The sequence below is a fragment of the Neoarius graeffei genome, chromosome 16 (assembly GCF_027579695.1).
Source record: "Neoarius graeffei isolate fNeoGra1 chromosome 16, fNeoGra1.pri, whole genome shotgun sequence".
NCBI classification, from domain to species: Eukaryota; Metazoa; Chordata; class Actinopteri; order Siluriformes; family Ariidae; genus Neoarius; species Neoarius graeffei.
This window is the reverse complement of record NC_083584.1, coordinates 242,260-255,779: the sequence shown is the minus strand read 5'-3', so window position 1 is coordinate 255,779 and position 13,520 is coordinate 242,260. Positions and strand designations below refer to the sequence as shown.

The following is a 13,520-nucleotide window of genomic DNA, read 5'->3' as shown; positions in this document are numbered from 1 at the left end:
CTGTAATAAACCCCACACCGTACTGACCCTCACGCCGCTCTGTAATAAACCCCACACCGTACTGACCCTCACGCCGCACTGTAATAAACCCCACACCGTACTGACCCTCACGCCGCTCTGTAATAAACCCCACACCGTACTGACCCTCACGCCGCTCTGTAATAAACCCCACACCGTACTGACCCTCACACCGCTCTGTAATAAACCCCACACCGTACTGACCCTCACGCCGCAATGTAATAAACCCCACACCGTACTGACCCTCACACCGCACTGTAATAAACACCACACCGTACTGACCCACTCGCCGCACTGTCAAAAACCCCACACCGTACTGACCCTCACGCCGCACTGTAATAAACCCCACACCGTACTGACCCTCACGCCGCACTGTAATAAACACCACACCGTACTGACCCACTCGCCGCACTGTCAAAAAACCCACACCGTACTGACCCTCACGCCGCACTGTAATAAACCCCACACCGTACTGACCCACTCGCCGCACTGTCATAAACCCCACACCGTACTGACCCTCACGGCGCACTGTAATAAACCCCACACCGTCCTGACCCTCAGGCCGCACTGTCATAAACCCCACACCGTACTGTCCCTCACGCCGCACTGTAATAAACCCCACAACGTACTGACCCTCACGCCGCACTGTCATAAACCCCACACCGTACTGACCCTCACACCGCACTGTAATAAACCCCACACCGTACTGACCCTCACACCGCACTGTAATAAACCCCACACCGTACTGACCCTCACGTCGCACTGTAATAAACCTCACACAGTACTGACCCTCACGCCACACTGTAATAAACCCCACACCGTACTGACCCTCGATGTCATAAACCCCACACCGTACTGACCCTCACGCCGCACTGTAATAAACCTCACACAGTACTGACCCTCACGCCACACTGTAATAAACCCCACACCGTACTGTCCCTCACGCCGCACTGTAATAAACCCCACAACGTACTGACCCTCACGCCGCACTGTCATAAACCCCACACCGTACTGACCCTCACACCGCACTGTAATAAACCCCACACCGTACTGACCCTCACACCGCACTGTAATAAACCCCACACCGTACTGACCCTCACGCCGCACTGTCATAAACCCCACACCGTACTGACCCTCACACCGCACTGTAATAAACCCCACACCGTACTGACCCTCACGCCGCACTGTAATAAACCCCACACAGTACTGACCCTCACGCCACACTGTAATAAACACCACACCGTACTGACCCTCACGCCTCACTGTAATAAACCCCACACCGTACTGACCCTCACGGCGCACTGTAATAAACCCCACACCGTACTGACCCTCAGGCCGCACTGTCATTAACCCCACACCCTACTGACCCTCTCGCCGCACTGTAATAAACCCCACACCATACTGACCCTCACGCCGCTCTGTAATAAACCCCACACCATACTGACCCTCACGCCGCTCTGTAATAAACCCCACACCAAACTGACCCTCACGCCGCACTGTAATAAACCCCAGAACGTACTGAACCTCACGCCGCACTGTAATAAACCCCACACCGTACTGACCCTCACGCCGCACTGTAATAAACCCCACACCGTACTGACCCTCACGGTGCACTGTAATAAACCCCACACCGTACTGACCCTCACGCCGCACTGTCATAAACCCCACACCCTACTGACCCTCACGGCGCACTGTAATAAACCCCACACCGTACTGACCCTCACACCGCACTGTAATAAACCCCATACCATACTGACCCTCATGCCGCACTGTAATAAACCCCACACCGTACTGACCCTCACACAACAGTGTAATCAACCACACACCGTACTGACCCTCATGCAGCGCTGTAATAAACCCCACACCCGACTGACTCTCAGGCCACGCTGTAATAAACCCCACACCGTACTGACCCTCACGTCGCTCTGTAATAAACCCCACACCAAACTGACCCTCACTCCGCACTTTAATAAACCCCACACCAAACTGACCGTCACGCCGCATTGTAATAAACCCCACACCGTACTGACCCTCACGCCGCACTGTAATAAACCCCACACCGTACTGACCCTCACTCCGCACTGTAATAAACCCCACACCGTACTGACCCTCACGCCGCACTGTAATAAACCCCACACCGTACTGACCCTCACGCCACACTGTAATAAACCCCAAACCGTACTGACCCTCACGCCGCGCTGTAATAAACCCCACACCGTACTGACCCTCACGCCGCGCTGTAATAAACCCCACACCGTACCGACCCTCACGCCGCTCTGTAATAAACCCCACACCCTACCGACCCTCACGCCGCTCTGTAATAAACCCCACACCGTACCGACCCTCACGCCGCACTGTAATAAACCCCACACCCTACCGACCCTCACGCCGCACTGTAATAAACCCCACACCGTACTGACCCTCACGCCGCTCTGTAATAAACCCCACACCGTACTGACCCTCACGCCGCACTGTAATAAACCCCACACCCTACTGACCCTCATGCCGCACTGTAATAAACCCCACACCGTACTGACCCTCACGCCGCACTGTAATACACCCCACACCGTACTGACCCTCACGCCGCACTGTCATAAACCCCACACCGTACTGACCCTCGCTGTCATAAACCCCACACCGTACTGACCCTCGCTGTAATAAACCCCACACCGTACTAACCCTCACACCGCATTGTAATAAACCTCACACCATACTGAACCTCACGCCGCACTGTAATAAATCCCACACCGTAATGAACCTCACACCGCACTGTAATAAACCCCACACCGTACTGACCCTCACACCGCTCTGTAATAAACCCCACACCGTACTGACCCTCACACCGCTCTGTAATAAACCCCACACCGTACTGACCCTCACGCCGCTCTGTAATAAACCCCACACCGTACTGACCCTCACGCCGCAATGTAATAAACCCCACACCGACTGACACTCACGCCGTGCTGTAATAAACCCCACACCGTACTGACCCTCACGCCGCTCTGTAATAAACCCCACACCGTACTGACCCTCGCGCCGCACTGTCATAAACCCCACACCGTACTGACCCTCACGCCTCACTGTCATAAACCCCACACCGTACTGACCCTTGCGCCGCACTCTCATAAAGCCCACAGCCTACTGACCCTTACGCTGCACTGTAATAAACCCCACACCATACTGACCCACACGCCTCACTCTCATAAAGCCCACACCGTACTGACCCTTACGCTGCACTGTAATAAACCCCACACCGTATTGACCCTCACGCCGCACTGTCATAAACCCCACACCGTACTGACCCTCGCGCCGCACTGTAATAAACTCCACACCGTATTGACCCTCACGCCTCACTGTCATAAACCCCACACCGTACTGACCCTTGCGCCGCACTCTCATAAAGCCCACACCGTACTGATACTTACGCTGCACTGTAATAAACCCCACATCCTCCTGACCCACACGCCGCACTCTCATAAAGCCCACACCGTACTGACCCTTACGCTGCACTGTAATAAACCCAACACCATACTGACCCACACGCCGCACTCTCATAAAGCCCACACCGTACTGATACTTACGCTGCACTGTAATAAACCCCACATCCTCCTGACCCACACGCCGCACTCTCATAAAGCCCACACCGTACTGACCCTTACGCTGCACTGTAATAAACCCAACACCATACTGACCCACACGCCGCACTCTCATAAAGCCCACAACGTACTGACGCTCACGCTGCACTGTAATAAACCCCACACCGTACTGACCCTCACGCTGCACTGTAATAAACCCCACACCGTACTGATCCTTACGCTGCACTGTAATAAACCCCACATCCTCCTGACCCACACGCCGCACTCTCATAAAGCCCACACCGTACTGACCCTTACGCTGCACTGTAATAAACCCCACACCGTACTGACCCTCACGCTGCACTGTAATAAACCCCACGCCGTACTGACCCTTATGCTGCACTGTAATAAACCCCACGCCATACTGACCCTCACGCCGCACTGTAATAAACCCCACGTCGTACTGACCCTCACGCTGCACTGTAATAAACCCCACGCCGTACTGACCCTCACGCTGCACTGTAATAAACCCCATGCTGTACTGACCCTCACGCTGCACTGTAATAAACCCCACGCTGTACTGACCCTCACGCTGCACTGTAATAAACCCCACACCGTACTGACCCTCACGCTGCACTGTAATAAACCCCACACCGTACTGACCCTCACGCTGCACTGTAATAAACCCCACACCGTACTGACCCTCACGCTGCACTGTAATAAACCCCACACCGTACTGACCCTCACGCTGCACTGTAATAAACCCCACGCCGTACTGACCCTCACGCTGCACTGTAATAAACCCCATGCTGTACTGACCCTCACGCTGCACTGTTATAAACCCCATGCTGTACTGACCCTCACGCTGCACTGTAATAAACCCCACGCTGTACTGACCCTCACGCTGCACTGTAATAAACCCCACACCGTACTGACCCTCACGCTGCACTGTAATAAACCCCACACCGTACTGACCCTCACGCTGCACTGTAATAAACCCCACACCGTACTGACCCTCACGCTGCACTGTAATAAACCCCACACCGTACTGACCCTCACGCTGCACTGTAATAAACCCCACGCCGTACTGACCCTCACGCTGCACTGTAATAAACCCCACGCCATACTGACCCTCACGCTGCACTGTAATAAACCCCACGCTGTACTGACCCTTATGCTGCACTGTACTAAACCCCACACCATACTGACCCTCATGCCGCACTGTAATAAACCCAACAACACCATACTGACCCTCACGCTGTACTGTACCTCTGTGAACTCTGACATGTCAATTTCTCTAAATCCTCTGTGGATGTGGAATTATGGAACACTATGATGAGGGATTACTCACGTGGAGTCAAACAGTGTTCCGTCCTGGAATGTTCCATTGTAGTGATAACGTATAAAGTCTCCCTTCTTTGATTTTCTTCTGCAAGGCTGAGGAACATGTAGAACCTCCACCTGAACATCATCCTTCACATTGAACACATCAATAAGCAGCACATCAAACACCACTGTTGCATGAGGTGGCACCTTCACACCTGAAAAAACACACACACACCTATTAATAATAAATTCCACTTTAACATGAGCCAACACCTGCATCTTCACATATGAACACACACAACTGGAAAACCTGACTACAAAAAACACCTACTGTCTAAACTCTGTCACAGGAATATGAGGTGTAACAGTGGAGACTTATGCAGTTCATGTATGTTTTATTGAATGGATTTTCCTCTTATTCATTTGAAATCAGACAGGCAGTGGTTTGTACACATACATTTAAGAGCAAACACATATCCAAAACAATATTAAAGAAGAGTGCTCTGAGAGCACGATATCCCCTGCTGGCAACTCGGCCATGACTCTGGTAAAATGCGACTGAATTGAACAAAATTACAATATGCGTATTCCTGACATATAACAAAGAATCCTGTCAAGTTTTGTGAAATTCCTCCAAAAATTGTGAGATGAGTTGATTTCAGAACGTGAGCACCCTTCCCAGGATGGATGGACAGACAGACGGAAATCGCCACAACATAATCCCCCTTCAGGCTTTTCGGCCAGCGGGGGATACAAAACAAGGCAAAGATTATTGAACCAATGAGGCAGTCAGGAATACGAACAGAAGGAAACTGTGTGTAATTACACTTTTTTTTAAATCCGTTCTAAATGTACCTTAAAGGGATATTTTTCAAGTTTTTGGGGAGTGGGATTGAACAAATCACAGCAACAATTATTTTAGTGGTTATTTTATTCCCCCACTGCATTTAAAAAAATAAAGCAGCATAAACTTTATAATTTTGAAGGTTTCATACAATTCAATGTGAAGTACAGTATTTTCCTCGAGTTCTGTCCTTAACTTCCACCTCAAACTATGCAATAAACTAAACACACTCAGTGAGATGTGGACCATGGACAATAGTGGTGGCAATCTTTAAATAAAGAAAATAAAAATACAAAACCCAAATAAACACATTTCTTAAGTCACACAGCACATAAAGATGTTTTCCAGTAAAATGCAATAACGTGCTCGTAAATATGCAGAACATTCATGAGCAAAAATTGCATTTATAAACACTTTTACATCACTCACACATTCTCAGAATAAAACAAACTCTCCCTCTCTCTCTCACACACACACCAGGACCTTAACACGTCTCTTTTTCTCCCCTCTGGACCAACAAAAACATATAACAAACACACGATTTATATAAACAGTCAGAACGTAACAGTATAAGTTGATTCTGTACATCAGTGCACTTTATCACAACTTATGCCAACCAGCTACTCGCTACATTGCTCGCTCACGCTACATCACTTCCTGACTTCCTAAACTATGGGGAAGGGGGCACAGAACACGCATACGTTAATCACGCATCAAAAAAAAAAAAAAATTGTGGCATTAAAAAGAATTTGCCTTAATGTGTTCTTATCGCGTGAACTTCAATAGCTCTTTATATATATATATATATATATATATATATATATATATATATATATATACACACACACACACACACACATTTTTTAAGGTAGCGCTTTTGTAACCGAATTATATTCACAGCAAAATGTGGCAACTTTTTTTTTTGTTGCAGTACTCAAGATAGATTAGATTCAACTTTGTCATTGCACATGTCACAGGTACAAGGCAATGAAATGCAGATTGCATCTAACCAGAAGAGCACAGCAGTAAATAACAAGTGTAATATACAAATACTGTATAAATGTACAGGAATTACAGGGTATGGAATGGTATAATGATATGATATTTACAGTATGTACAAATGTGCAATATGAATGTACTATAGTACAATGGTATGATATAGATATTTGCAGTATATACAAAACATGGTATGAATAAACAGTAGTGCAAATGGTGATTTTGGTCCGAAGGCTCCTGTAGCACCTTCCAGAGGGAAGGAGAGTGAACAGTTTGTGTGCTGGGTGGCAGGAGTCTTTGTTGAGGTTTATGGCTCTCCTGAGACATTGCTTTCTATAGATGTCCTCAATAGCAGGAAGTGAGGCTCCTAAGAGACACGCTGGGCGATTTTCATCACCCTCTGCAGAGCCTTCCGATCTGAGACAGAGCAGTTCCCATGCCAGACTGTAATACAGTTGGTTAGGATGCTTTCGATGGTACAGCAGTAGAAGTTCACCAGGATGTCTGAAGAGAGGTGTTTTTTCTTCAGAGTCCTCAAGAAAAAGAGATGCTGGTGAGCCTCCTTGACCAGGTTGGAGCAGTTGGTTGTCCAAGTGAGGTCCTGCGAGATGTGGATCCCCAGGAATTTGAAGTTGGTCACATGCTCCACTGCTGCATCGTTGATGTGGATGGATGTGTGTGTGTCAGCATTCCTCCTGAAGTCTACGATGAGCTCCTTGGTCTGATTGGTATTGAGCAGCAGGTTGTTCTCACTGCACCACACAGCCAGACGGTCCACCTCCTCCTTGTAGGCTGACTCATCGCTGTCCTTGATGAGGCCTATCACTGTGATGTCATACGCAAACTTGATGATGGTGTTAGTGTAATGTACAGGTCTGCAGTCATGAGTAAAAAGGGAGTAGAGGAATGGGCTCATCACACAGCCTTGTGGTTCGCCAGTGTTTAGGATGAGGGTGGAGGAGCAGTGAAGGTCTAAACGAACATGTTGGGGCCTGCTAGTTAGAAAATCCAACGACCAGTTGCAGATGGGAGCACTGATGCCCAGATCTGTGAGTCTGGTGATTAGCTTAGAGGGGAAGACAGTGTTAAATGCTGAACTGAAGTCGATGAACAACAATCTGGCATATGTGTTGTCATTGTCCAGGTGCAAGAGGACAGAGTGCAGTGCTATGAAGACTGCATCTTCTGTGCTCCTGTTCTTGCGGTAGGCAAATTGGTGGGGGTCCAGGGTGGGGGGAAGACAGGATTTGAGATGTGCTAGGACCAGCTGCTCTAAACACTTTGTAATGATGGGGGTGAGTGCTACTGGACGGTAGTCACTGAGACATGCTGGAGTGGAATGTTTTGGTACTGGCACGATGGAGGTGGTCTTGAAGCAGGTCAGAACAACAGCATGGGCCAAAGACATGTTGAATAAGTCCGTCAGGATCCCCGCCAGCTCCCCAGCACATGCTCTGAGCACACGTACGGGGATGCCATCAGGGCCTGCAGCTTTGTGAGGATTGATCCTGCTCAGCACTGCTTTGACATCAGTGAGGAAGTATGTTGGGGTAATAAATAATGGTAGTAATAAATAATGGAAAACAGTGTGGGCTTTATAGATAATTAGGCTAATTTTGAGGGCACTGCTGGCCTGTTAGGGCGGGACGGTATCCATCCCACTCGGAAAGGTGCTGCTCTCATTTCCTGCAGCATAGGTCATAGTCTCAGAACAGGTCTTGTTAATTTCTGACAATCCAGAGCCAAGGCCAGGGAGCAGACGAACAGGCTAAACCGACTGTCTGCTAGCTGCACAGAGTCGTCACTCAGGGCCCACTACATCGAGACTGTGTCTGTTCCCCGAGCTCAACAAAAAGGTAGACATATTTAGAGAGTTTGTTCCAGTAACCTAATCAATATAAAATTAGATCATACTGACTGTACAGCCACTGCCAGCACATTTGATCTAAAGGTGGGGCTATTAAATATTAGATCTCTTACATCTAAAGCGCTAATGGTTAATGAACTCATTACTGATCAGGAGTTTAATGTACTTTGTTTAACTGAAACATGGATTAAGCCAAATGAATATATAGCATTAAATGAAGCGAGTCCTCCTGGATACAGTTATATACACCAGCCTCGTCTAACTGGCAGAGGAGGAGGCGTCGCGGTTATTTATAACGATTATCTAGGTGTAACACACAAACCTGGTTATAAATTTAATACATTTGAAGTTCTTCGTACTAATATAATGTATGTAGCTGCGAAAAATATGTCTACCCAGTTAATTCAGTTACTTATTATTTACAGGCCCCCGGGGCCATATTATGAGTTTCTTTCTGAATTTGCAGATTTTATCTCAGATCTGGTTATTTCCTTAGACAAAGCTTAAGTTGTCTGAGATTTTAATATTCACTTCGATAACCCAGAAGACCCTTTAAAAACAGCGTTTGTGTCCATTTTAGATTCAGTAGGGATTAATCAGAATGTCAGAGGACCGACCCATAATGGTGGTCACACCCTCGATCTAAAACTAACATTCGGGTTAAACATAGAAAATATAGTCACACTTCCACAGTCTGAAGTTATCTCAGATCATTATCTCATCTCATTCAAAATATGTCTGAGTAATAATACCATAAATGCACCTCACCACGGTACTGTATTAAACGTACATTCACGTCAACTACCGCACAGAGCTTTATAAATGATCTCCCAGAGTTATCAACTTTGATTGGGTCACTGTCAGCCCCTGCAGAACTTGATCAGACAACTGAATGCTTAGAGTCAACGTTCGGCCATACTTTAGATGATGTAGCTCCTCTTAAATGGAAAATGGTCAGAGACAAAAAAATTAGCACCCTGGTATAATGATGACACTCGCACTTTAAAACAGACCACTTGAAAATTGGAATGTAAATGGCGTCAAACAAAATTGGTAGTGTTCAAATTAGCATGGAAGGAGAGCTTCCTGAAGTATAGAAAAGCTCTTAATGCTGCTAGATCAACATATCTCTCCTCCCTAATAGAAGATAACAAAAATAATCCGAGATTCCTATTTAATATTGTAGCAAAATTAACCAGGAATAAGTCCACTACACTGTAAAAAATTATTTGTTGTTTTAACTTAGTTAGTGCCCAGGCTGCCTTAAAATTTTGAGTTCATTGAAATTCACATAGTAAGTTAAATTGTTGTGAACTTACTATATTAATTTCAGTGAATTCAAAATTTTAAGGCAGCCTTTGCACTAACTTTTTTTTTTAAGTTAAAACAACAAATCATTTTTTTTACAGTGCAGTGTCTAATGTCCTTCACACATTCCTCGATTCTGTTAAGCTGGTGTCTCATCAGGTTTTGCAGAAACATACAACTGTGTGTCATCAGCATTACAGTGGAAACTAATACAATGTTTATGAATAATATCACCCAGAGGGAACATGTATAAAGAAAAAAGCAGTTGACCCAAGACAGAACCTTGTGGAACACCAAACTTTACCTCAGTATGTCTAGAAAAATCACCATTTACATCAACATACTGATAGCGATCAGTTAGATAAGAGCTGAGCCAGGAGAGGGCCGTTCCCTTAACTCCCACAACATTTTCTAGTCTATCCAGAAGAATGGAATGATCAATGGTATCAAATGCTGCACTAAGGTCAAGCAACACAAGCAGTGAGACACAGCCCTGATCAGACGCCAACAGTAGGTCGTTTACTACTTTAACCAGAGCTGTCTCTGTGCTATGATGAGGTCTAAATCCTGACTGATACATTTCATGGATGTTATTCCTATGTAAATATGAGCATAACTGCTGTGCCACAGCTTTTTCAAGGATCTTGGAGATAAAGGGGAGGTTTGATATCGGCCGATAATTGGACAGCTGACAGGGATCAAGGTCAGGTTTTTTAATCAGGGGTTTGATAACTGCTAGTTTAAAGGATTTGGGTACATGGCCAATCCTAAGAGAAGATTTTATTATTTTTAGAAGTGGTTTAATTACTTCAGGTATTATCTGTTTGAATAGATGTGTCGGTAAGGGATCTAGTACGCAAGCTGAGGCTTTTGATGCAGAGATTAATGAAAGTAATTCAGTTTCTCTAAGGGGAGTAAAACATTCTAATTGCTGATCTGATACAGTTATATTGTTAACTACAGGGTCACTTGCATTGTCTGACCTTAAATTAGTAGTTTGAATTTTTTGTCGGATATTCTCAATTTTGTCATTAAAAATTTCATGAAGTCGCTGCTACTACATACTGCAGGTGTGCATCACCCCTGTCTTATCCACACTGCATTGGCTCCCAATCAAATTTCGTATTGATTATAAAATACTACTATTGACCTTTAAAAGTACTGAATGGTCTCACGCCACAGTACCTGAGTGAACTTCTGCTCCTCTATGACCTGCCACACCTACTTAGATCAAAAGGTGCAGGCTATCTGCTGGTACCTTGTATAGTGAAGGCTACATCAGGGGGCGGAGCCTTTTCTTACAAAGCCCCACAGTTGTGGAACAGCCTTCCAAGTAGTGTTCGGGAATCAGACACAGTCTCAGCGTTTAAGTCTAGGCTGAAAACATATCTGTTTCATCAAGCCTTGTGTTAATGGTGTTTATGAGGTAAAGGAGTAGATCTGGAGGGTCCTCAGACATAGAGTGTTTTGGTAAACTGGGATGTATGGATGCTGTCAGTCCCCCACTCGCTTGCTCACTCGAGTTTGTTGATGGTGTAGTGGCTGCTGCTTTATGTCCCAGGGCTCCCTCATGCCTGTGTTACCTTCTGGCTCTCCCCTTTTAGTTATGCTGTCATACCGTAGTTAGTTGCCGGAGTCCCTGCTTGTACTCAGTGCAATATGTATACTGTTCGGGTGCATAGGGTGACTAATCTTCACGGCTCTGGTCACCTAACTCCTGTATAACTACCTACACGTAGTGCACCTGTATTTGACAAAATGTTATTTCAGGGACCGAGTGAGGGACAGTATAGTCCCTTTGGATAGGTGGAGCTCATTAGCCTTGGTTGGCAGTCCACCTACAACCCCAATTCCAAAAAAGTTGGGACAAAGTACAAATTGTAAATAAAAACGGAATGCAATGATGTGGAAGTTTCAAAATTCCATATTTTATTCAGAATAGAACATAGATGACATATCAAATGTTTAAACTGAGAAAATGTATCATTTAAAGAGAAAAATTAAATGATTTTAAATTTCATGACAACAACACATCTCAAAAAAGTTGGGACAAGGCCATGTTTACCACTGTGAGACATCCCCTTTTCTCTTTACAACAGTCTGTAAACGTCTGGGGACTGAGGAGACAAGTTGCTCAAGTTTAGGGATAGGAATGTTAACCCATTCTTGTCTAATGTAGGATTCTAGTTGCTCAACTGTCTTAGGTCTTTTTTGTCGTATCTTCTGTTTTATGATGCGCCAAATGTTTTCTATGGGTGAAAGATCTGGACTGCAGGCTGGCCAGTTCAGTACCCGGACCCTTCTTCTACGCAGCCGTGATGCTGTAATTGATGCAGTATGTGGTTTGGCATTGTCATGTTGGAAAATGCAAGGTCTTCCCTGAAAGAGACATCGTCTGGATGGGAGCATATGTTGCTCTAGAACCTGGATATACCTTTCAGCATTGATGGTGTCTTTCCAGATGTGTAAGCTGCCCATGCGACATGCACTAATGCAACCCCATACCATCAGAGATGCAGGCTTCTGAACTGAGCGCTGATAATAACTCGGGTCATCCTTCTCCTCTTTAGTCCGAATGACATGGCGTCCCTGATTTCCATAAAGAACTTCAAATTTTGATTCGTCTGACCACAGAACAGTTTTCCACTTTGCCACAGTCCATTTTAAATGAGCCTTGGCCCAGAGAAGATGTCTGCGCTTCTGGATCGTGTTTAGATACGGCTTCTTCTTTGAACTACAGAGTTTTAGCTGGCAACGGCAGATGGCACTGTGAATTGTGTTCACAGATAATGTTCTCTGGAAATATTCCTGAGCCCATTTTGTGATTTCCAATACAGAAGCATGCCTGTATGTGATGCAGTGCTGTCTAAGGGCCCGAAGATCACGGGCACCCAGTATGGTTTTCCGGCCTTGACCCTTACGCACAGAGATTCTTCCAGATTCTCTGAATCTTTTGATTATATTATGCACTGTAGATGATGATATGTTCAAACTCTTTGCAATTTTACACTGTCGAACTCCTTTCTGATATTGCTCCACTATTTGTCGGCGCAGAATTAGGGGGATTGGTGATCCTCTTCCCATCTTTACTTCTGAGAGCTGCTGCCACTCCAAGATGCTCTTTTTATACCCAGTCATGTTAATGACCTATTGCCAATTGACCTAATGAGTTGCAATTTGGTCCTTCAGCTATTCCTTTTTTTGTACCTTTAACTTTTCCAGCCTCTTATTGCCCCTGTCCCAACTTTTTTGAGATGTGTTGCTGTCATGAAATTTCAAATGAGCCAATATTTGGCACAAAATTTCAAAATGTCTCACTTTCGACATTTGATATGTTGTCTATGTTCTATTGTGAATACAATATCAGTTTTTGAGATTTGTAAATTATTGCATTCCATTTTTATTTACAATTTGTACTTTGTCCCAACTTTTTTGGAATCGGGGTTGTAGGTGAAGGAAAACTCTGATTCCAAACCTCTGCTGCCTTGCGGCCATACCCAGTCCGGGAAAGGCTCACAAAGTCTGGGAACCGGCAGATTCTGCGGAAGCTATAGAGAAGAAGGCGGTTACAGCAATGCACCTGTGG

The 13,520-nt window shown here is 45.7% G+C and overlaps 1 protein-coding gene across 1 annotated transcript in view; it reads right to left on the bottom strand.

Moving 5' to 3' along the window:
* The window catches only part of fkbp10a (FKBP prolyl isomerase 10a), an 86,565-nt gene that overhangs the window by 53,424 nt on the left and 19,621 nt on the right, over positions 1-13,520 (bottom strand). Inside the window, exon 5 of the mRNA XM_060942291.1 lies at positions 4,945-5,134. Coding sequence (XP_060798274.1) covers positions 4,945-5,134 — 190 coding nt within the window. The remainder of the gene's footprint in view (positions 1-4,944; positions 5,135-13,520) is intronic.